The 24613-nt window shown below is 34.4% G+C and overlaps 1 protein-coding gene across 1 annotated transcript; it reads left to right on the top strand.

Annotated features, from left to right (window-relative positions):
* Positions 1-3863: 3863 nt before the first annotated feature.
* LOC133178953 (kinesin-like protein KIF14) lies at positions 3864-23832 on the top strand. Its single transcript, XM_061313611.1, is given in 30 exon segments — positions 3864-4762; positions 5773-6030; positions 6542-6644; positions 10298-10396; positions 10612-10695; positions 11035-11142; positions 11972-12088; positions 13519-13646; positions 13995-14130; positions 14338-14398; positions 14668-14806; positions 14934-14997; positions 15193-15377; positions 15988-16090; positions 16297-16334; positions 16501-16608; positions 17061-17253; positions 17864-17929; positions 18045-18272; positions 18439-18579; positions 18784-18881; positions 18984-19060; positions 19676-19783; positions 19910-20026; positions 20356-20552; positions 20789-20956; positions 21399-21536; positions 21731-21811; positions 21908-22064; positions 22540-23832. Coding segments are annotated over 30 exon segments (4539 nt in total). The 5' UTR covers positions 3864-4103; the 3' UTR covers positions 22920-23832.
* Positions 23833-24613: the final 781 nt, after the last annotated feature.

The following is a 24613-nucleotide window of genomic DNA, read 5'->3' as shown; positions in this document are numbered from 1 at the left end:
TTGATTACCATTGTAACCCCTCCCTACCCCAGGGTCATGATTTGAACAAATTTAAATCCACACGGTGTCAGGAAGCTTTCACGTATGTTTTATTTTAACTTGCCCAGTAGTTCTTAAGAAGAAGATTTATAAATGACCCCGCCAAATTTTCTTTCTTAATTATCTCCCCTTTGGAAGAGGATGTGGTCCTTCATTTAAATAAACTTGAATCCATTTCACCCAGAGGTACTCTGCACTGCCCGGCTCCCTACTTTTCAGTTTGTTATTTTTGTTCTGGCAATTGCCTCTTCCATTGGATAACCAGTCCAGTTATCCTTGAGTCTCTTTTGCAGGTATAAACTAGTCCTAGACACGATATTGATGTCAATATTTCATGAGTTTTGTTTCAAACATTAGTATCCAGATTATATAGTTTTTAATCGATGTAAATTGGTAATAAACGAAACGTCGCGTACCATGTTTTATTTTAGTGAAAAAATTGCTGTTTAAATGCCATTTCCATATGTGTGTGACTTTACAACCTCATAATATTATATGTAAAATAACGTAAATATCATTTCCCAACAATGTGCAACACATGAACAATTTTAGTCCAGTAGTTTTTTTTAATATTTAAAAAGTTTGCGTTTTTTCCGGGACAACACTCATACATGTGCATTCTTTGGTGGGAAAACTGTTTGAAATCATTAAATACTGATATTATTAAAGAAATATATATCATAGAACAATTTTCATATAATTAAGCCTATATATAAATATGTTTAAAAAAAAGAAGACAGGTAATATACCTCTTTAACTTTTTCCCCCTTAGTGGCATATGTAAGTTTATATAGTTTGGAAGAGCTAAAATCAGTGATCAATATTTACTCTTTGCTTTTCATGCTTTAGAGCCTGTCGCCCCTCCCTCATCCCCCCTTCGAATTTGTTGCTTTTGGGGATTTTGACTTTATACATATATCCAGACAATCCCAGGTAAAGCACGTAACAAACAAAGTATCAAAACTCCTTAATTCATCATTCTGCGGTTTTACTTCCATTTCACTAAACCTATAAAAACAAAATCTTAGTTTGTTTCGCTAAATATCCGGACATGCTGCCCCCACCCCCGAAATAAGATTTTCGAGCTTGGACAATTTTCCTCCCTTTTCTGGTGAAAGATTGACATTTATTTTTCCGGTTGACCGCCCCATCCCTTTTTCAAAAACGATACTAGGTGCCTGTTACAAATCTGTAATTTCAATGTCATCAAGTGGAAGGTATTTTTTTAATTTAATTTTAAAATTTTAATTTGTGTATTATGTATGTCGTTTAAATTTGGTAAAGGACATAACCGTCACCCTCCATTACCTCTCCCCAAACAATAAAATCGCTAGATTCCAAACCTGTAACGATCGTTTACACTAGTTACTTCCCTTATCCCACAACTAGCTCTCTCTCTCTCTCTCTCTCTCTCTCTCGTAATTGTTTTAGCCTATACCTCTCTTGTATAACGTGGTCTGACCATTTTAATTGTGCTTACCACTACAGGGTGAGGACTGGTGTTTTGGGTTCCCAAGTCCTCTATGTCATATGTAATTGTCATCTACTTTCGAATTTCATATACATGTAATAGTCTCATGATTTGCCTTTTTTATAATAAAATTTTATATACCAATATCGATATATTGTGAAATGCATTTTTTTATTTAGATATTTAGAATATAGTTCTAATTGAGAAGAACAAATAAAAAATGGATTTTTTTGTAAATGAGTTCACATGTATATTTTTGTATGTGAATAAAACATATGAACATGGATAAATTTTCAGTCTTTGAATATCCTTTATTACAATTGTAAGATAAAATTATGGACGAAGAAGATTTTTCTTAGAATTTTATTGAGAGTCATGCACGTAATCTTACTTAACCTAAAACTTATAATTAAAAAACAACAAAAACAAATAGACATATATGTATACATATACAAGCGAATGATGATGAGTCCGGCCTCGAGGCCATAAACTGAGGACAGACTTGAGTCAAAATTTCAAATTGGTATCTTCAGAAATAATCTTGAGAATCAAACAAAATTTTCATCATGTGATATCTGAATATTACAGAAACCTGAAGTTTTTTTAAACAGATATGTGAAATGAAAATCAAGATACAGTATTCTAAATTTAAAAGAATTACTTTAATCTGTTCTCAATTTATAATTTCGAGGCTAGGCCTGAACTGTACAACTCATTCATAATGAGTCCTTCTTTGTAAAAAAAACAAAAACAAAAACAAAACAAAAAACAAAACAAAACAAAACATCGGAGATGAAAAGGGGGGTTTATTTATGTGTTTATTTTTTTTTTTAAATCATTCCTTTTTATTAATAATAATTGGTATGCTGTCTATTTTTTTTCTGTCAACCCCCCCCCCTTTGAAAAATGACGCCATGTGCCTGCTTAATATCTGTTTATATATAAATCAAATGATTAAGTTTACTCACATTAAGTTTTTTTTTCCCCATTGAAGAAATATTTAAGAGAATGGCAAAGTGTTAGAAATTTAAACATCATAGAAAATCTACAATTTCTCAATATTTTAGATACATATATTTGATATTTGCCTCACTTAAAACCAAAATCAAACAAAAAAAAAACAATTCATGCATCCATTTTTTTTAATAATAGAAAACAAGAAAATCAGCGCTGTAAAACTTGTCATACATATTTTGATTGGTGCCTCTAAGTAATCTTACACTGCTGAGGGAGTAATTGTTAGACAACATGTGTTGTAACGAGCCGATAACAAAAACTATATCTATTGGTATCGATCTAGATCACACCCCGGCCTGCCCCAGGTGACGGGAGTCCACATTTACTCTACACGAACTGCTGACATGTCACAAAGAGAAATCATCGGTACTCAATGGAATTGGCATCCCGCGGAGTAATAGATATTGTCAGTATAGATCTCATACGGGGCTTAGTACATGTAGAAAGTTAAGCGTCACGTATATATGCGAATTTTAGTTTATTGTTTCTTATTGAGTGTGTGCAATGGTCATCAAATTTTTGGATTTCATATCTACTTAGGTAATTGAATTATTTCCACTGGTTAGTGATACTGTTCTTCTCATGATGAAAACTGGACACTTTGAATTTCTTTATCCTTCTACACCAAGGAAATTAAAGAAAAGAAACAGTGAAAGAGGTAATTATTGGATTTTTTAAATTTCATTTTGAATTCTATGCCAGTTCGTACATGTACATGTATTTTCAAGATTTATTTGCCAGCATATATATATATAGCATGCAACAGAAAACATGTGCTAATTCATACAGTTATACTGTATAACTGTATACTCTTTGAATAATTTTCTTTTTCTTTTTCTCTTTTTTTTTCTTATGGTTTGTCAGGAATTCATTTTCGGTTGTGCAACCCACCCACCCCCGAAATCGCGTATTACGCATGCTTAACGTGCCTGTAATTATTTATTCAATGATATTTAACAATACTTCCACTCAAACGATTTTGTATTACAACATTCTATTAACTTATGTAAATTTATCAGCTATTTTCTATACGGAAAACGCATATGTACTGTTCTTTGTACTGAAAAAATGTTATAAAACACAGTTTTTCTGTCTAAAACCCATGCAGATTAACTGTTTTAATTCGTATCTAGGCATCTTAATGTATAACGCATAGAAACACGCTAATCCAAATTATTCTTGAGATCGGATTTCAACGTTAGCATGGTTAGTAAATCCCAATATCCGCCAAGGAAAATGCTGGATCGCATATTGCTCATGTATGTTTGAATTGACCAATCAAATCCCTTGTAACACAAATACACATCGCGCAAGGAGGCCATTTCAAATATGAATGTAAACATGAAAAGACATCATGGACATGGGAAGAGGTTGTATATTACACAGAACACATGTAAAAGGTGTCAGATTTAAAGAAATAGTTTCCTAACAACTTCAAAAGGAATACTGATTTAAAAGAAATATTATATTATCGAACGGAGTCGACAGGTGCGCGAAATGTCGAGCTTGGCGAAACGATAGAAGAAAAAAATACACATATAATTTGAAATTGTTAACTGAGAGGAGAACAGTTATTATGGCCACTACACCTGTAAGTGCGCAGAGAAGTAAGTCCATGAAAGGAAAACGTGTTTTACCGGTGGTTCCCGGGGGTACACCGCGGGACAAATCTCCATCTGTGACCAAGTCAGTCACCTTCAATAGAGAAACTGCGGAGAGATCAATCGGGGGAACACAGAGTATAGCTAAGCTGAAGAATGATCCTCTAAGTTTGTCTATCAGTCTGTCTGTTAATGAGGAATTCTGCAACACATCTACCTCAGAGGAAGAATCGGTGCTTCGTGAAAAAGTCCCCACCCCAAAACAACCTAGTCGTCTCCCAGTGTACAGATCCCCCATCGTCAATGGGGGAGGTACACCAAGGTCTAAATCTCCTCTGTCTTGGAATTCTGATAATAAAGAAAATTTTCTTACTCCAGTGAAAGATGGACGTCGAGCGACAATGGAGAGTCATATAGATATGCCGAGCCCTGACCAATTTTATAACTCAAATATGAGGACGCCAGCTAGAAGATACACACTGGATGATAAGTTGCTAGCCACGCCAGAATGTTACTCTACAGTGCAAATGGACCTCTCACGGCATGAAATGATGTACGATAAAGAGACCAATCTCTACGAGGAGGATAGCTCTAGTGTGACAGTGGCAGTTAGAGTCAGGCCCTACAGTTCAAGGTATTATTTCATTTCCTACAGACAGTTTTTTTTATGTATATCATTTGTTTAGAGAAGACATTGGAATTGCATTTTAATGTCTGTAAGAAGCATATTTCCTTCATTATCCTATTGTATTTTGTTTATTTTATCAACTGTTTTCAAAACGCATTTTCCATTTACTCAGACATTTTCTCTCAAGACAATCAGCTGACAAAGCAATTGGGTTTGTTTATCTGACCATTAAAAGACCTAGAACTCCATGGAATATGTGTATAGATTTTACCAGTTAGCATAGTATATTTAAAATAACATATAAGATTAAATCAGCAATCTGCAGTAAATAATCTTTTAATCTCAGACATCATTACTTTGATAAGTCTAATCCTTGGACAAAAACCAACTACAAACGGGTGGACTTTTCTAATCGCAGATTTGTTTACCCTCTGTAATGAAATTAGTTGTTTACTTTTAGATTTCAATATGAGCTCAGCATTGTATTAAGATATCTATAAATTTAAACCATTCAAACATGTAAAAATGTAGGAATAAAAATTTCCATGATTGATTTTCAATGCCTATTTATTGTTCTATAAACTGTAGAATTTGTTATCTAATTAATGTCTCATGTACCTCTGCCAGCATTCTCATGAAGGTATATGTACTCGATAACCAAATTTACACTCTCATATCTTGTTGATGTACTGGTAGTGCATCCTTTCTTTCATGTAGCAAAATGCAAGAGTTTCAGCTCAATACATTTAACCATCTATAATATTGAGTGGTACAGAGGAAAAAATACCGTATGAAATCAAAATGATACCTGAATTCAAGCAGGTACCTTTGTTATATTCGGCACTTAAGTACTCAAGTAAAATGTCAAAGAAACTCTTAAAGTAATAGTTGCTCTTTGTCTGTTGAAACTGAAGATGTCTAGTCTGACAGTAGTCTCATGATCAATTCATCATTGAAAAAATAATTTAATAGAATTGTATAGTGCTTTGTTTATATTATGTATTCTGATTTTCCAGGGAGCTGAGCGATGGAAATGTTCGTTGTGTGGTGTCGATGGATGGTAATGAGACAATGGTCAGAGCCCTGGACAGCGGTCATCTTTACAGATTTAACTTTGACTTTTCCTTCTGGTCCTTTGACAGTACCCATTGGGAATTTGCTGGTCAGGAGCGAGTGTATCGCCAGCTTGCCCAGCCCCTACTGGTCAAGGCATTTGAGGGATACAACACATGCCTGTTTGCCTATGGTCAAACTGGCAGTGGGAAAAGTTATAGGTTTGTATTATACTGGTTAATGATTGTTTGTTATGAGCACTCAAAGACCCAAATCAATATTCATTGTTGCTTAGAACCGTTTTATGCAAAGGGGGAAACAGAGAAATCCTCTGCTTAATCTACACTGGTCCATTGGCAACTCAGAAAATTTCTGAAAATGTGTACAGTTTGTGTCAATCAAAGAAATAATGTTGACAGGCATTACAGGACATGCTAAGATATTCATTTTTCTTTTCTTCTTTTTCTTTTCTTTTTTTTGTTAGTTTTTTTTTTTTTTTTTTTTTTTTAAGTACCGGTAATGAATTTACTTATCATGAGGCCTTCCCTGCTAATGAAAAACTTGTGTATGTAATATTAAGCTACACGTGTAATACAATGGAACCAGTGTCAGTGATATTGCCAAAATGACTTGTATATATTGGAACCTGTGTCCCTTGATTTGATGATAAAAATAATATTTTTTAAATGATCTGATCTTTCATGAATCTGATTTTAATCATGTCATTTTCAGCATTATGGGACACGGGAGCGAGGTGGGAATCATCCCCCGATTCTGTAAGGAGCTGTTTTCTAGAGCAGACCAGGACCAAGAGGTCACCCGAGACTCAGAAATGGTCAGTTCTCACCTGCAGATTATTAAGTGTAGTGGTCAGGGAATTGGCATAGGAATGTTGCAAAATTACTGCTTCAATAGAACTGGGCCATATTTTTTTTGTTTTTTTTTTTTTAGTTTTAGAAACATGATTAAACAAAACTTTGTCTTTCACCATGGTACCTATGTGATAAAATCAAAGATTGCCCAATTACACAATATACATATCATGGTAAAACTAAATGGCTATTCAATTTGGCTTGTTTAAAGTTTCATTTTCTTCTACTGTCTGAGACAACAATGGCTCTCTTGCATGTTTGCTGTAAAAGTTCTCTACTGTTCAGATTTATACAGAACATTTACTGCATGACTGAGTATATTATGTTTTATTTTCTTTTGTTCCTAGCCTATTCTTAAATGGAATTTTAAGTAGGTTTCACTTTAAATGTTCAAATTATAATACATACTGTAGAACTATCACTGATCATGGGGGACCAATGTTTATGGGACACCCTTACCCCCAATTATGCATCCCTTGAACAGTTATTTGTTAATGTTTGGTTCATTGAAACTTCTCCCAATGTTCATGGGTCACCCTTACCCCCAGTTCTAAATCCCTCGAACAGTTATTTGTTAATGTTTGGTTCTTTGAAACTTCTCCCAATGTTCATGGGTCACCCTTACCCCCAATTCTAAATCCCTCGAACAGTTATTTGTTAATGTTTGGTTCTTTGAAACAGTTCAGACTTCTCTATAAATGAGTTACCCACGAAATAGTGACTGTGTCCCCATGAACCAGTAAAATTTTGCTTGTCCTTGAAAATCAGAGCAGTTTTTGACTGCTCAGATGCAGGGGTTAAATGATTTTTTAAAGATCACTAAACATGAATGCAGTCATTATGGTAGTACAATACAGTACTGCATCCAGGCTGGGTTTAGTTTTGGCCATTAACTTGTATTGTTTTTCTAGTATAAACAACATTATCTTTGTGAAATAAAACCTGAAATCAATCTTAGTATATTATAGATCCCTTATTGACCCTTAAAAGCATTTTACATAGTACCATGTTCTGTTCTGAATTTACTGACACAGAAAATGGATTACCGGGTAAATAACTGTTAAAAAAAAAGCCTTTTCACCCAGCCACAATATCTAATACAATGTATCTTACACACAGTCACTGCAATATAAATTGTGGCATACTAAATTTATTAAGATTTACTCCTAAATCTAATATCAAGTGTATTTGTACTTTTCTGACAAAAAATAATATAATGGGGTAAAGTATCAGATCTCAGCATTACATGATGTCATACATCAGGTTTTTTTCTATGGCAATGTCTATGAATTGAAGATGTTTATCTGAAAAAAAAGTTTTATTGTACTGTATTACTTTATAAGTTCAAGTCAATCTGGTTTGTCATTATGGTCCTGAGTGTAGAAACTGCATATTACCAGATTGTCACTGAATTTAATTTGAAAGTTACCAGAAAGTTGGGGGGGGGGGGGGGAGGATTGACTGCATAGAGACTATTTAAGTTATAAATCCTGGTTAACATAGAATTCCTTCTGTCAATCACTGATTCCCTAATCAGTGAGGAACACACAGATTATTGACTTTCTATCATGGTATCATTAAAGGTGAATTAAATGGAAACATTATGGGTCTGGGCATTTTGGTAATATCTTTACAGCCCTACATTATCAGGACCCCTAGTCAGCTGAGAGGGTTTGGTGATAAGTCAGGTTATAGGTGTATTGCTGTATTCTAAACTGTGACAATATATCAAAACCAATTATATACACATAAGGAAATTACCACTCTATTTTGATACACAAACTGGAGAGAAAAAAATGAAAAGATGTAATTTAGCAGAGTGTTTAGATGGGATAGACACGTTAGATGTCTGATGAAATCAGATCTAGTTGCTCATGGTTTATGAATGATATCATAAAGAAAAGAATATGATGTTTGTTGCTTCTCAATGTAGTTAACAGTTATCATAACTGCAGAACTTTGGCTCCAATAAGATTGTGTATTGGGTGATTGCAATCAAGCAACAAAGATCATTGTCATGTTTTGAAGACGTTTAAAAAATATTTGGATTCTTTCATTCAGAAGGATTTTATCAGTATAAGTAATGTATTGAATTAACATAAGAGTCTTTAAATTGAAAGTGCTTGAATGAAATGAAATGATGATTTTGTTGTTAGGATACATTGTTCATGTACAGGCAATATATTGGCTGATCTGAACAATATGAAAAGTCTTGTCATTGTGTAGTCTCTCAACTCAACAATATATAGATCCATATGCAAGATTAGGGCTTAAAAGGGCAAATAGAACTTTAGATGGAATTAAATACTGGCCTGCAATTTCAATTTTAAAATTCACTTACATGTCTCAGGTGTCTCAAGATAACTATTGTCAATAGTGTGTGATAAATACTGAATGATAAGTTTCTTTGTACACAGCGGGATATAAATATAGTCAGGTCAATGAATTCCGAATTTAATGAGGTCTACAGCACTGAGAATTTTTAAGTATGTGAATTTACTGGTAGATATTTGGAAGAAAAATTTTGATTTATAATACATTCATGCAGGATAATATAAACCGATATTTTGTATGTATTGATCCTTGCATTAAATATGAGAATGACATTTTATTGCATTTCTAGTGTTTATCCAATTAATTTCCTATATGGCCAAATGATATGCAATTTTATGCATACAGACTACAAAAAGGTTAATAGATATTTCAAAAGAAAGATTTGGCAGTACACAAGTGATCATGGTTCCTATTATGAGAAAATATTTTTTAGAAAGCTGAAAGCATTGCCAGTGACCTTTTAATAAATCTTGTTATGAAAAAAAGAAAAAGAGCTAAGACTATTTAAGTCTTTGAAATAACACAACAAAAATAGAAGCTGTGTAAAGAGTAGAAACACAGCCAACATTTCTGGTGTGTGGTAAAAGGGTCAACAATTTACTGACACTACTTACCCACTCTTAATCATATTAGTTTTTAGCTTAATCTGAATGTGCAGGCTCTCAACAGGTGCTCTGCTTGATATTGCTGTGAAAAAGTATAGGATTTAGTCTGTACTTTAGCTTGATTCTTTAAAGAAAAAATTATATGGCATAAAAAGAAGTAAACTGTACAGTTGAACCTTGGTATTTTGAACATTGATATCAATTGAGCTGGAATCCTAACCTCTTTTCTTTATGTATTTTAACCTCAGTATCTTCAATCCTCGGATATCTCAAGTTTTTTTCTTGGCCCCCTTCAACACATTTTATCAAAATTTCATTATATATAAGCTAAAATCTTCATTGTACATTTAAGAGAATTGACATAAACAGATACTTTACATAGTAAAATAAAGAAAATCTGAAGAGCTAACTGTAACCTCACAATAGCTGAATGAGCACCCATGCATTACTCCTCAATATGGGGCTGAACCCTGCATTACAGCTCCGTAATGCAGGTCTGGCATACAACACATGCAAAAAAACAAAACAAACAAAACAAAAAAACTGTATTTATTCCCAGGTATTAGCCATATAAGCACATTATGTTTACAGATGAGCATCAGTGTACTTTTATTTGTATTAATTATTATTACAGATAGAAATATATGGACTTTTATAATATATTATAACTATTTCAGGTAAAAATCAATGTTGAGATTTCATTCTTTGAAATCTACAATGAGAAGATACATGATTTACTGGCCTCCAGCAAGGAAAAAGGAGGAAAGAAACCTACGGTTAGTCCTCCATCATAAGTAATAATTAATAATAAAAATACATTTATAAATCAGAGCTGTACCAATATTTCTATTTATATTATTTATATTTCTGTTTATTTGCTGGCATATATTAGAATTTGGCAGTAAAAGAAAAGAGAAAGTTAGATTTAAGTTTATATAATGTGAACTGAAGAAAAATAACATCTTTATGTTTAATTTTGTCCACATTTTAGCTTAAAGTACGAGAACATCCTGTCTTGGGCCCATATGTAGAAGGACTTTCTACATATGTTGTCAACTCATTTGAAGATGTTGAGGTAATTTTCTACACAAATCTGTCAAATATATATAATGTAAACATACTTAATTTAGCGATAATCATATTTAAGCACCTGTTGGACTGCTTCTTGTCAGCTAATTCAAGTACAAGCTGATATATGATTAAAACGAATATTTATAGAAACTGACCTCTAAATATTGTAATGTATGATTACTTCAATGAGCTGATGTGGAAGATTGCTCTAAGTTTTCAGTGCGCTAATTTATATACATTTACAGTATATATATATTTTATTAAGTAGTTTACAGGTTTGTCAAGATATTTTTTTACTTTGAAAAATGAGCTTTTTGCCAATTGATACACATTTGATATATAGGGATGGATAACGCTAGGAAACAAAAACCGTGCGACAGCAGCAACGGGGATGAACGACAAAAGCAGTAGATCTCACTCTGTGTTTACACTGGTTCTCACACAGACAAGGGTAAGTATTTTGTCTGTCAGATATCATGTTACCACTTACCAGTCAGGAATTATAATCCCAAAAGATTCATATATTTTAAATATGCATGTTACCCATATGTAGATACATGTCAATTAATTGGGATTAATGAAGAAGAATTATTAACATAATTTTTATGATATTTTCCTGATTAGGACTTATTGTACGAAACACAGGTAGGTTTACAAAGGTAGTTTTTGGATTTATCTGATTTTTATAACAGCTTGAATACTAGACTCTGTATTTGATATATCAGATTGATTGTTGTTTGATGCTTCTGTCATGTTCATCTATTATTTAGAGAGTTCCTCATTGATCATTTGTTGACAGTTGATACCTTGTGTGCTTTTTTTTTTTTAAATGTACCATATTTAAATCACAATTTCTCTCTTAGAGCTATTATTCTAGATACAGATTATTTTTACTTCACAGATCATGTACTGCAAGGCTTGCAAAGACTTCTTTTAATTATTTTTCACACTTTCTGCTTGTAAAACCTCATCCCAAGCAAATTTCATTATTTTTTAAATCAGAGTAAAGAAAATGCATTTACCAATATATGTGAGAGTTGAACTGCACCTAGAGAACCTTTTTAGTGCAATCACAAAATATGAATAGCTGAAAGAAGATTTGTGTACAATTTGAATCTTTTTGCTCTGAAACCCTCTGGATAATTGTAGATTTTATTTTAGCACAGGAAACCCCTCTGACTTCTTAAAATGCCATTATCACAGAATGTTGTTTTTTTTTATACAAATAAGTTGCTAAATGCTTTGTCTTCATACCTTTTATGTATATATCTGATTTATAGACAGAGGAAATAGAGGGCATTCAACATGATCATTCCATCACCAGCAAAATTAACTTGGTAGATCTGGCTGGTAGTGAGAGGCAGTCACAGGCTCAGACATCAGGGGAAAGGCTTAGGGTAGGTAACTCAGAGGGCTCAGGGTAGGTAACTCAGACTCAGAGGGCTCAGGATAGGTAACTCAGACATCAGGGGAAAGGTTCAGGGTAGGTAACTCAGACATCTGGGAAAAGGCTCAGGGTAGGTAACTCAGACTCAGGGTAGGTAACTCAGACTCAGGGTAGGTAACTCAGACTCAGGGGAAAGGCTCATGGTAGGTAATTCAGACTCAGGGGAAAGGCTCAGGGTAGGTAACTCAGACTCAGGAGAGAGGCTTAGGGTAGGTAACTCAGACTCAGGGTAGGTAACTCAGACTCAGGAGAGAGGCTTAGGGTAGGTAACTCAGACTCAGGGTAGGTAACTCAGACTCAGGGTAGGTAACTCAGACTCAGGGGAAAAGCTCAGGGTAGGTAACTCAGGGGAAAGGTTCAGGATAGATAACTCAGACTCAGGGGAAAGGCTCATGGTACATAACTCAGACTCAGAGAGAAAGGCTCAGGGTAATTAATTCAGACTCAGGGGAAAGGCTCAGGGTAGGTAACTCAGACTCAGAAGAGAGGCTTAGGGTAGGTAACTCAGACTCAGGGTAGGTAACTCAGACTCAGGAGAGAGGCTTAGGGTAGGTAACTCAGACTCAGGGTAGGTAACTCAGACTCAGGGGAAAGGCTCATGGTAGGTAATTCAGACTCAGGGGAAAGGCTCAGGGTAGGTAACTCAGACTCAGGAGAGAGGCTTAGGGTAGGTAACTCAGACTCAGGGTAGGTAACTCAGACTTCAGGAGAAAAGGTACTAGGTTACTCATTCTGGGGTAACCTTAAACTAGGTAACTCTGACACTGGGAGGAAGGCTTGTGTAGATTACTTAAACCTTAGGGGAAGGCTTAGGGCAAGTAACTCATAGATTAGGTTAAAGAGATGGAAACTCATCCTCAGAGGGCCAAGGGTAGGTAACTCAAAGATCAGGGGAAGGGCTCAGAATAGGTACCTCAAACCACAGAAATGGTCAGGGTAGTTAACTTAGATGTTAGGGTAAAAGTTTAGGGTAGTTAACTTAGACAACAGGGGAAAGGGTATGTAACTAAAACCTCAGGGTGGATAACTCCAATATTAATGGAAAGGCCCAGTGTAGATAACTCAGACTTTAGGGAAAAGATTCAGGGTAGCTAATTCAGAAGTAAGGTTGAAAACTTTGAAGAGGTTGGACATATTTTAGGAATTGGTGGTTAACAGAATTGTTACAAGGGATATATATGATGCTGATAATTTTTAAGAGCCCATGGTTTGGATGTAGGTGTCTTGCAAAAAACTATTTTCTAAATTCAAATTAAAAGCAGTTATATAAAGTTTATTCTTTACCTTGTCAAACTTTCAAACTTTAGTTTTTATATTTCTGGTATATAGGATTTAGTGCATAGATATACATAGCTCATATATCCGCTTCTTCATTCACAGGAAGGTGCTAATATAAACAAGTCCCTGTTGACCTTGGGGAAGGTCATTTCCTCTTTATCTGAGCAGTCCATCATGGGATCCAAGAAGAAAAAGTTTTTTATTCCATATAGGGACTCTGTTCTTACTTGGTGAGTGCATTTACTTGTGTCTGTAATCTATTGACTTCAACTAGCATAAATTTTTCATCAGTCATCTGACTTTTCAACAACTTTGGGTTGATCTGGGGTCATTGTTTGTGATAGAGAAACCCTGGGGTCATAAGTTGTCAAATGAATGCATGCATGACATTATCAATATATTTGTACATGTTTATGGCATTTGACTTGGTTTGAGTCACAAGAAGGGGAATCATTGTATATTTATTGTGAGAGAATAATGTGATTCATGTGAGCATTGTCACCAATATACCTTGTGTGCAGAAGTGATATCATTTATGTGTATTAGAACTCTAAAAATCGATTACTGTTTGATTTCAGGCTCTTAAAAGAGAGTTTGGGAGGAAACTCTAAAACAGCCATGATTGCCACAATAAGCCCCTCCCACCTCCACATAGAGGAAACCCTCAGTACACTCAGATATCCTTTACCATCATCTATTTATAACTGTTGAGTGGTTTTACCATTGAGAGACTTTCAAATCAAATTATAATGTTCAGTTTGCTTTATACATGTTATATAGACATTTTGTTTTTTTCTGAAGATTCAGTTTACTTTGGAAAGAAGGAAACAATTGATACTTTTCTTCATTTATTGGTGTCCCAGTGATTTTTGAAACCATGAATATCAATTTTTCTTAACAAAATTCACATATGCAAAGCAGGCGCGAGCCATTGTGAACCTGGCCCGTGTCAATGAGGATCCTAAAGCCAGGATGATTAGGGGTAATTGGCTGTTGCTAGTCTTTTTTTTCTGCTTTAAAATTTATGCTGAGAAAATCAAATTTGAGCCCACCTGAAATAATTTTAAAACATGTATTTATAGACTAGTATTGACCATGATATTCTTAATTATATGAAGACTTGGTGAAATATTATATCTATAGTGAAATGAATAAGTAATAGATAAATACACATGTTAATAAATAGGCTTTTTACCATTTTCTCTATTTTCAATGTTTTTATCCTTGTTTTTATCACCCATTTGCTTTTAGAACTGAAGTCTGAAATTGACCGTCTGCGGAGCCAGAGCGGCATTATGAACGAGCAGCAGCAGTCGGCCAGTCTGGCAGAAATCGCTGCCCTGAAGGAGAAACTCGCCGTCAGAGAGAAGGAAATGGAAGAAATGACAAGGTATACACTACGACCACTACGTTATATATTGGAGGTCTACTGCTTTAATTCTTCAAAAAGAGATTTTCAGAGAAAGGGTCCAATTTTATTTGTGTTGATAATGATTTACATGTGCATGTTATTGAAGATCCTGGTTGGAGAAGCTGAGACTGTCTGAGGAGAGAAAAGCAGAAGAGGCAAAACAATTAGAGGTCTGTATTGTCTGATTCTTTACTCAATAAATTTTTTGTTGAGAAAAAAAGCCCTATAACTTTTATGCAATTAATTGAGAAAATATTGTGGAGGGGAAATGCTAAATCTTTGAAATTATGAAAATATGAACAATTATTCTGACTTTGCAATATTCTGTGTGAAAATTAACAAAGAATTTATTTATGTGTATACAGAAAGCTGGTATAACCTTTAAAGTGGACAACAAACTCCCAAATCTGGTGAATTTAAATGAGGACCCCCAACTGTCTGAAATGTTACTGTATGTCATCAAGGAGGGCCAGACGAGAGTGGGGAGGATGTGTCCCAACTCTAAACATGAGATTCAGCTCAGTGGAGCCCTTATAGCTGATAATCATTGGTTAGTAACCTAACTCATGTAAATATACATTTAAGCACACAGGGCTTACATAGCAAGAAGGTAGAGGTATAATCTTCAATGATAGTGCTAGTTTAGCTGCTTTGATCTCGAACACAGCCCTGGTTATAACTTAAAGACGACTCAATGGAGCCAACAAAGCCTATATACAGTAAATCTAGGTCATAAATCACTGAAAGGAGCTCTCATAGCTAAGAATCAATTAATGGTTTTTAACACAATAATTCCTTGATTGGTTAATTGCAACTTCGTTAGGCTGCATTCCGTTTATTACCATATGTAACTTCGAAAAATTGCTAAATGATTTAAAAATAAATTTTTGAATTGATAGTGCATTGTTTGGGCATAATACCAGGGAATACACTTGAAAAATCTTTACATAAGACTTAAAAGATAACAGCATTTTTGACAGTATATAGTGTTAAAGACAGGATTTTAAACTGCTGTATAGAGATGCTATCATAAGTCTGCTGATTTTATCTCTAGTGTTCTGTCTGAGGTGACTGTAAGCAGTCTGACCATCTGATTAAAGGTCATTTGTGATGTGTTTGGGTTATGTTGGGAGAAGTCATTGTTTGCATTTATTTTTCAGTATCATAAACAATGAAGAATGTGTAGTAAGCATCACTCCAATTGACGACTCCCCCACCTATGTCAATGGCAATCTCATCTCGGAGCCAACTATACTTCATCACGTAAGTGTTTGCCGTCAAGAATTAAGACATAATGGATGTAAGTTTTTTTTTTAGAGGCCACAAAGTTTTACTATTTCTCTGTATGAACATTTTCTGAATATTCTTATTGATTTGTGTATTTTATTTAAAGATCGAAATACAAAAGTCTTGATAATGACTTGATAGTTCTATTTGACATTTCATAAATTGATATCAAATTTTTACAGGGTGACAGAGTGATTCTGGGAGGTGATCATTATTTCAGGTAATAGATTTGTTCTGTAACTTTCAAATTATTATTTTATATTTGAATTTATTTTCAAAATTTAGATATTTTTCAGAGAGAGAAAAAATGGGTGGGTCAACTGTTAAAAGTGTAAATAAAAGAGGTACACTGTAAATAAATTAATGTGAATCCTCTTAATTCACAGGTTTAATCACCCAATAGAAGTGAGTAACAAGCAGACAACACCAGCTCAACAGGAGATGAAAGATTTTGAGTTTGCAAAACAGGAGGTTCAACGAGTGCAGGAGGCCAGGTAAGTTCAGAGAGCGCAAGAGGTCATGTACTGTGTAATCATTAATTTTCATTGGGGTTTAATTCTCATTGTTTTTCAGATAAAAATCCCCCATTAACCAATATCTTGACCTAAAACCATTAAAAAATTGGCCCCTCAAAAATAAGTGATTTTACAGTATGTATAAAGTAAGATCAAGCTCAGAATATAAAAAGCCAGAAAACAAAAACAAACAACAACAACAAAAAATAAGAAGAAATAAAATGAACTGTTTGAATAACACCTCAAAGTTAGTGCATTTTGAAGATGGGAAATCCACTTAGCTAAATTAGTTAAACAGAGGAACATGAAGTTAAATATGCACCTTTTTTTTTTTTGGCAAAATGATTTTGAAATTGTCAAGCTATTTCTGAAATATATGAATTTTAAGAATAGGAAAGGATTTAGATAATATTTATGATATGTGATAAAAGGTTACAAGCAGAGCTGGAGGAGGCTAGGAAGCAGGCTAAAGAGGAAATGTTTCTGGAGTTGGAAGAAGCCAAACGGGAGGCAGAGATGGAATGGCATTCACAGAAAACAGGATACGAGGACAAACTGACAGAATTAGAGCAGTCACGACAGGAGGCCCAGGAGTTTATACAGAAACTACAGAAACAGAAAATGGTAAGTCATGAAGACACTACAGAAACAGAAAATGGTAAGTCACACAGAAAATAGAGAACCAGAAAATGGTAAGTCACAACTAAAAAACTGAAGGAAGCAGAAAATGCTGAGTCACACAGAAACTACTGAAACAGGAAAATGGCATCACACAGGAACTACTGAAACAGAAAATGGTAAGTCAGACAGAAACCACAGAAACAGAAAATAGTTAGTCACACAGAAACTACAGAAGCCAAAAATGCTAAGTCACTCAGATACAGAAAATGGTAGGTCACAATGAAACTACAGAATGGAAAATAGAAAGTTGAACAGAAACTACAGATTTGCAAAATGTTAAGTCACTTAGAAATTAGAGAAACAGAAAATGGTTAATTTTTAGAGAAATAATACATGTACTGGAATAAGTTCAAGCAGAAAATAGTAATCTAATGCTACAATGACATAGATATGCCTTAATAATATTCATACATGTATTAGAATGTTTTACATGTACATGTATTTTTAAAAAATTAAAGCATTTAATTGGACAAACATAACTTTTTTTCCTCTCAATCAATTACATGAGCATATATGAAAACTTTTTTACAAATTAAATTATATTCTGTTTTAGCTTTTGGAACAAGAGGTGCTTGCTGGCAGAAAAAGACAACAGTTAGAGGCTAAAGCTGCTGAAAAAGTAAATTGCATAGTGTACACTTAATAGAAAAATTCACAGTACTGGTCCACTGGATAGTACCAGTATTACTGAGTATGAAAGACGTCTTTTTTAATTAGATATACAATATCTATAGGTTGCTAGCCAGCCTGATTCTGCCAGAGGCTCTCGACTTTTGGAGTTTTTGGAAACAGAGAAGCAGAAAGCGGCCCAGAGAATTGAGGAGGTGAAGCAGCGGCGATCTGAGATGATGTCTATCACTAGACGGAATGGTTTCCTGGAATCAGGGAAAACTGATCTCTACAAAGTGGCACTACTGCTAAGAGAGGCCAATAAAATCAGCCAACTGCTAAAGAAACACACGGTTAGTACATCTTTTGTCTTGCCAAATATCAAGCTATTTCACAAGGGAAGCAATCCAAATTATGAAATTCAGGTCTTGAAAGTAAAATGAAATAATTCAATCCTGAAGAAATTGGAATGCCAGTATCATATTTGAAACTTAAAAAAGAAATGAATTTGGTTTGTAGACTTTCTGTCGGTTTGATTATCTGGAAGAAGATAGAATGAAAACCAAAATCAAAGTGACCAACACTAAGCTTGGAGTCTGTACCTTCTGGTCAGTTGTCAAGTTTGAGGACAAACTGATGCAGATGAGAGATCTTTATCAGGTCAGTTGCTAAAAAAATATGAAGGAAGACAACTTTTAGAATTTTTGGAATCTAAATGGAATAAAGGGAGTTTGAAGATTCCCATTTTGACAATTATGAGAAATTTTAAAATATTAAGCTTTCAAGTGAGATAAAAAAAATTCAATAAAAGGTAGTCATTTAAGGTAGTGACTTTTTTCACTAATTTCTTTTAATATATTCCAGAATGATGCAGACAGTTGTGTAGATGATGAGTTATTTAATGATCCCAGTGATAAATGGGAGCAGGATCTGTCTGGTACACCTGGAAGATCCCCGAAAAGGTGAGGGATTAAGACTCTGTCCTTATAACACTGTAATCAGAATAGGAACTCTTTGGGAGGATTGAGAACTGAAGGTATTGATTGAAAACCTTTTATTTGTAGCCGTCTTCACCGTAGATCTTCTATGACATCACCATACAGAACTAGTATCTCCAGTTTTAATGCCAGTCTGATGAAAGGTTAGTTAGTCTCCAGTACTACAACATTGTAAATTGTTAACTTTGATTAAACTGACAAATTGAAATGAACAATAGTATCTAAAATGTTCATATGGAGTAAGTTTAGTACATCAGGGTTAACTCACCCTTGATCTTTCCCTGGAGTCATAATGAGACCTTGGATAAGTATGTACACTGAGGTTGATATACATGTAACATTGATGTTTTTAGCCAAAGTCAGTTTTGTCAGTTTTATATTCATTGAATCAACTTTAAATGTTAAGTTTAATGTGTACAGTGAAACCTCTCTAATCAAACATGCACTGGGAGACAAATATTTTGTCAGAATAGACAGGGTGTCAGATTACACAGTGTAAAAATAACATGGAAAAAAGTAAAATGGAATTAAATAAAGGTCAGAATTCACAGTGAAACGGGTTGTGGAGGTGTCAGATTAGACAGTTTTCACTGTAACATCCAACTATAATGTGTTGAATCGAGAATAAAAATTACTGGTTCATTCTTACAACAGCTGGAATTGCTATAATGTTCCTACTCACTACCTACATTTCCTATCCAGCTCTGTGTTAGTAGTCTGATATGTCAGTGTGATTTGTTAATGCTGTGTTGTATTAGGTTCTGTAAGCAGTATGCCTGACTGTTTGTGTCCCCACCACACGTCCACAGAGTCAATACTTAGTGTCTACAAAACTCACGCCCTCGCAGTGATGGAAAGCTTCCAGAGTAAGAACTTTATAATATACCGTGTCTTCTGTGCAAGAGTAACTTGAGAAATTTGTGAAATCTGCAATCAAAACTTTATTGTTTTCATGCAATGTTAGGTATATCTATAACAATGATTTTTTTAAGGTGTACACTTAGAGGAGAGTATAGCAGACAAAATAACAAGTTCCTGTAGTAAGATTAAGAACTCTGTCCTGAGGATTAGAGATTACCACAGCAGTGTTCAGAATGACAGCATTTCAGGTGAGTTTATAATCCAGGTCTACAGCAATTTAGTAAATAAAACATGTTCTTTGTTAGTATGTGAATGAACGTTGGAGCTGTTGCAGAAAAAAAGCATACATGTATAACCCACATAAGTGCATTTAATATTTATTTTCATAAATATAAAGGAAGAAATTTTCATTAAATGTAAATATGAGTTATTAAGGATCAGAATATAAATAATGGTACAAACCATCATACAAGTGTATGTCGAACAAACATATATGAATCAGTTTAGTGGCTGTGTTAAGCTTTGGACATCTAGTAATTAACAATGTCAGCTTTAAGTCTTGCTTTTTTTTCCCCAGAGGGTCAGCCAGATGATGTCATCCAAACAGAAGGACTGGAACTTGTAACTAATCTTCAGTCTCTGACTGCTTGTTCTGCAGTGTGGTCTTCTATGTACATGAGAGAACAACTGCAGTCTGCCATTATACACGACCTCACCCACAAACTTAGGGACCAGGTCAAGGTCATAGGAAACCAAGTGGTTCTATTCTTCCAGGTAGGGTGCATAAAAAAATAAAGAAATCTGGAAAATGCATCAGGGCTCTCAATTCTCTATATTTAGGACTGTTCAAAGGCCCCATTCCCAATTAAAAAAAAACAAAACATTTTTTCCCAAAATAAAATCCTTTCTGTAAAGTTGAAAGTGAAGTGTTCTAAAATGAACATAATGTAGCAGTGACATTCCCCCATAAAAAGTGATTGGTAGATGTGACAGAATTGATTTTTTTTCAGGGCTGTGAGAGTGAGATAGAGAGCCTGATACAGGAGTCCAGTTGTAACATAATGGACAATGTGATGAGTGTCTGTCGTATTACGGGGGAACTAGCCCTGGCTACGGACACTAGGATGGTCAGTCTGGAGGTGTTACAGACGGAGGATTCCTCCCCCACAACAGACATGGTAAAGGGGTCACACACAGAGAAAATTTAGATTAAGAATTAAAGATTGCATACTACAGACCAGGTGAAGGTGTCACATGCAGAGGAAATGTTAAATTAAGGATAGAAATGTTAAATTAAGGATAGAAAAATGTGAAAGGATTAGCCCACTACAGACCAGGAAAATAAGTCACACATAGAGGAAATGTTGGTTAGGGGCTATTAAAGGTTCAATCTGTTTCTAAACATTAACCTTTGCAATCAACAGCTTCGTTTTTGCTGCTTTCAATAAATATTTTTTCATCATCAAATTTATTCATCCTCTTACTCACACATTTTACTTTTTAATTCCAGTTTTGTGTACAGGAGTAACATTTTCATACAAAGTCAAAAGTCTCTGATGACAATTTCATTCTTAACAATGAACAGAGCAGTAAAATTAAGTATTTTTCTGTATTGTTCAGCTAAGTTCTGAGGTTTGCCAGTCTTTTCTGATGGGTTGTGATGAACTTGTGGACAAGAGCTTACAAGGAGCCATATCTTCATTAGAAGAACTTGAGACTAAGGCTCAACAACTGGCAGACATTTCAGCAGCCAAAATTGTAAGACATTTCTGTGGTTTTCACTTCAACTTACTGGTTAATTTAGCTGTTATATCCATCTGGAGCTTAGCAGGAAAAAAACTCAGAAATGGATTACCTTGGGATATTGTCTTAATTCTTATATTCTCAGACACATAAGACCTGTCTTAGAATTATATTTAACAACTAAATTGTTTAATATTTCATATTTTCAGAATTTGGGAGAAGTGCCTAGGAGTGTAGAAATCATCATTGGTTCTGCCAAAGACCTGCTAGAAAAATGTCAGGAAGTTCAGGTAAGTATTTCCTTCATAATACAACACTCTGGTTTCGTATGGCCTTTTTTAAAACTAAGGTGTTTGAAGACTGACAACCTGGTATTTGTCCTATAGGTGGAGATAGACATGAGTGTTCGGGAGAGTTTCCAGTCCATTCCAGCCTCATACTACAGCCTGAGCTACAAGCGATGTCGAGGTCTGGTCACTCAGATCAGTAACCTGTTAGAGACCATCAATCTCCTGATGCAGAGTGTTCAGCCTGTTGTTCAAGGTAACTGAATTTGCTAAAATCAATAATTTTTCTAAATATTACATGTATGTTACATGTTGATTCTTTTATAACCTACCATCAAATGAAAATTGCCCTTTCAGATAAGAACCAAAATTCAAATATTTTGTAAAAAGTATATGTACTTTAACTCACTTTAGGTGGGATTAATGAATCTAGTAGACATCATAGGTAATATTTACATGTAAAATAATTCTTCTGAGGGAATCAGGAATATGGTGTATGTTAATTCACTGCTTGCCACAAGATAAAATAATGTACATGTTTGGGTAGTGTCAGTGTGTTGGTTCTGGAGACATTTTTCCTGACATAACCTTTAGCATCTTTTAATTTAATGTCATTGCTGCACTCTTAGTGATTTAGATTTGTAATATATGGAGTGTTTGTAAAGTTAATCTTTCATTGAATTTTTGAATATTCAAATAGCATCTTATATTAAACTTATTTCATGTTGTAGGGAAGGACAGTGATGTAAGAAAACTGTGCAGGTGTGCAGAGTTAATACAAAAAGGTGCTTTGCGATTAATATCTACAACCTCTAAAGACAAGGTCAAGGACACCGACCTGTCAGACATTTCAGTGTTGTCAGACTCACAGTCTGAGCAGCTTGAGCTCGCAGCCAGAGAACTGTGTTCAGCAATCAAGTCCCTCATAGAACAGACAGAGAAAGTGGCCCAGGTAGAGACCCCCACCACTACTCCTCGGGGAAAACGCCTCCTACCTGTCTCACCAGACAAAGCATTGGCATCTTCTCTGAAGAGGAATATTTCATTGATTAGAACTGTGGGAAACAGTGATGTTAGACAAAGATATGTAAGAAAAGACACAGATTCATAATTAAGGGGCAGATAAATTATGTTTATGTACATGTATGATGTATTTATTGTATGCAATTTTAAATTATATTGAAAATTTATGAGGGGATTTTCATATTGCAAAGTTTTTTGCTCCTATTTTGTAGCCTGACACATTGAAAAAAATTTTGAAAAAGGACAGCCCTTAGAAATGCATTCCTATAAAATAAGAGAAATAAAACTTGAGGCATCTAGACTTCTTGTAAGTGGAGAAATTTTAGATAGCTTTTGGGATGCTTATAGGAGCAATGGTTGTTACTGAGATGTATATGGTAATTAAGTTTATTATTTATAAAATCGCATGCAATGTGTTTTGTATACTCCTGCTATCAGTGCTACATGTACGTAATATTTATGATATTTTGCAATAAGGGATTCCTGCACAATCACAGATGTATTTGAATTTCAGAACATTTATAAATGATTAAAAGGACCGAAAAATTAAAATGAAACATATATACTAGCCAAATAACTTTAAATTAGAGCTGTGAATAAAAATTTTGAAAGGTTTTTTAAATAGTCTATTTTTTAAAGGAAAGAGCAATGTTTTTGCCCTAATTTGTTTAAGCAGAATTTTTAGCGAGGATTCAATTTTGGCACTATCAGCGAGTGTGTTGAGGTTGCTAGAATTTAATGTCGATAATATTTGATTTTATTCTATATAGGCAAAACATCTTTATAGCATTATAAAATCACTAAAATTACTTTCTGCTACTTTTAGAAGTTTTTAAGAACAAATTGCCAAATTTGCATCTTGCTAAAAATTCCACTTGTATAGTATCATCTGCATATATTTGGATCTGATTATAGACGAGAATCATACTGCAATATAAAACTGATAGTCCACTACTGTCTGGCTGTTACCTTCCAGATTTTTCCAAAGTGCAATGTGTGTTGATGTTTACAATGTGAACATTGCCCTTTTTACTAAAAATCTTTTGACTTAGTACAATAAAATTTTATTATAAATATACATGTAATCAAATGTAATCGAAATATAAGATTTTTGGTGCCTTACTAAAGCTTAGATACTTGTTGGAGAATAGGACATTTTTTGTCTTGGTTGCAAGATTTTTTGTGAAAAGGGCTACAGACCCCTTGAAGTACCATATGATTTGCTCTTACACAGTTTCACAAAATGCTTCAAAATTTTTCAAAGATTGAGTTGCCTACATATCAAAAATTACTCATACTGAAAAATGTTTTGATATTGTTTGCAATACCTGGTATGTGCCTTGTAAACAAATAAACTTTTTAAAGTTTTTGTATAAATTGTTTGTTTTTAACGAGCACCATACAGAAGGGGATATCTCAACACTCAGAGGTTTGAAAGTAGCTACCAATACATTTATATAAGACGCGCTTTGAAGATCTTTTCTGTATAGCACCTTGTACACATCACATAGTGGTAAGCAATGTACATGTACTTATATTATGATATGTTTATCAGGGTTGTGAAAAAAAAAAATTGTTCTGTTACTCCAGGTGCTGACTGTTCAAGTCTCCAGGAAGAGCTCAGTTGATCATCTATTGAACATGGAATTAAACATTTTTGAATATTTTTATCCCCCCCCCCCCCAAAGGAAGCTATTGTTTTGCACCTGTCAGTTGGTAGACCATGTGTTGTCTGCTCATCATCTTGAGAACCCTTTGCCTGACAGCCAATAAACTTGGTAC

This window comes from Saccostrea echinata, unplaced genomic scaffold, assembly GCF_033153115.1.
Source record: "Saccostrea echinata isolate AGI-Se365-2 ecotype Australia unplaced genomic scaffold, CSIRO_AGI_Sech_v1 ptg000004l, whole genome shotgun sequence".
In the NCBI taxonomy this organism is placed as follows: Eukaryota; Metazoa; Mollusca; class Bivalvia; order Ostreida; family Ostreidae; genus Saccostrea; species Saccostrea echinata.
The sequence above is the reverse complement of the archived record's forward strand: the minus strand, read 5'-3'. Positions and strand labels throughout refer to the sequence as shown.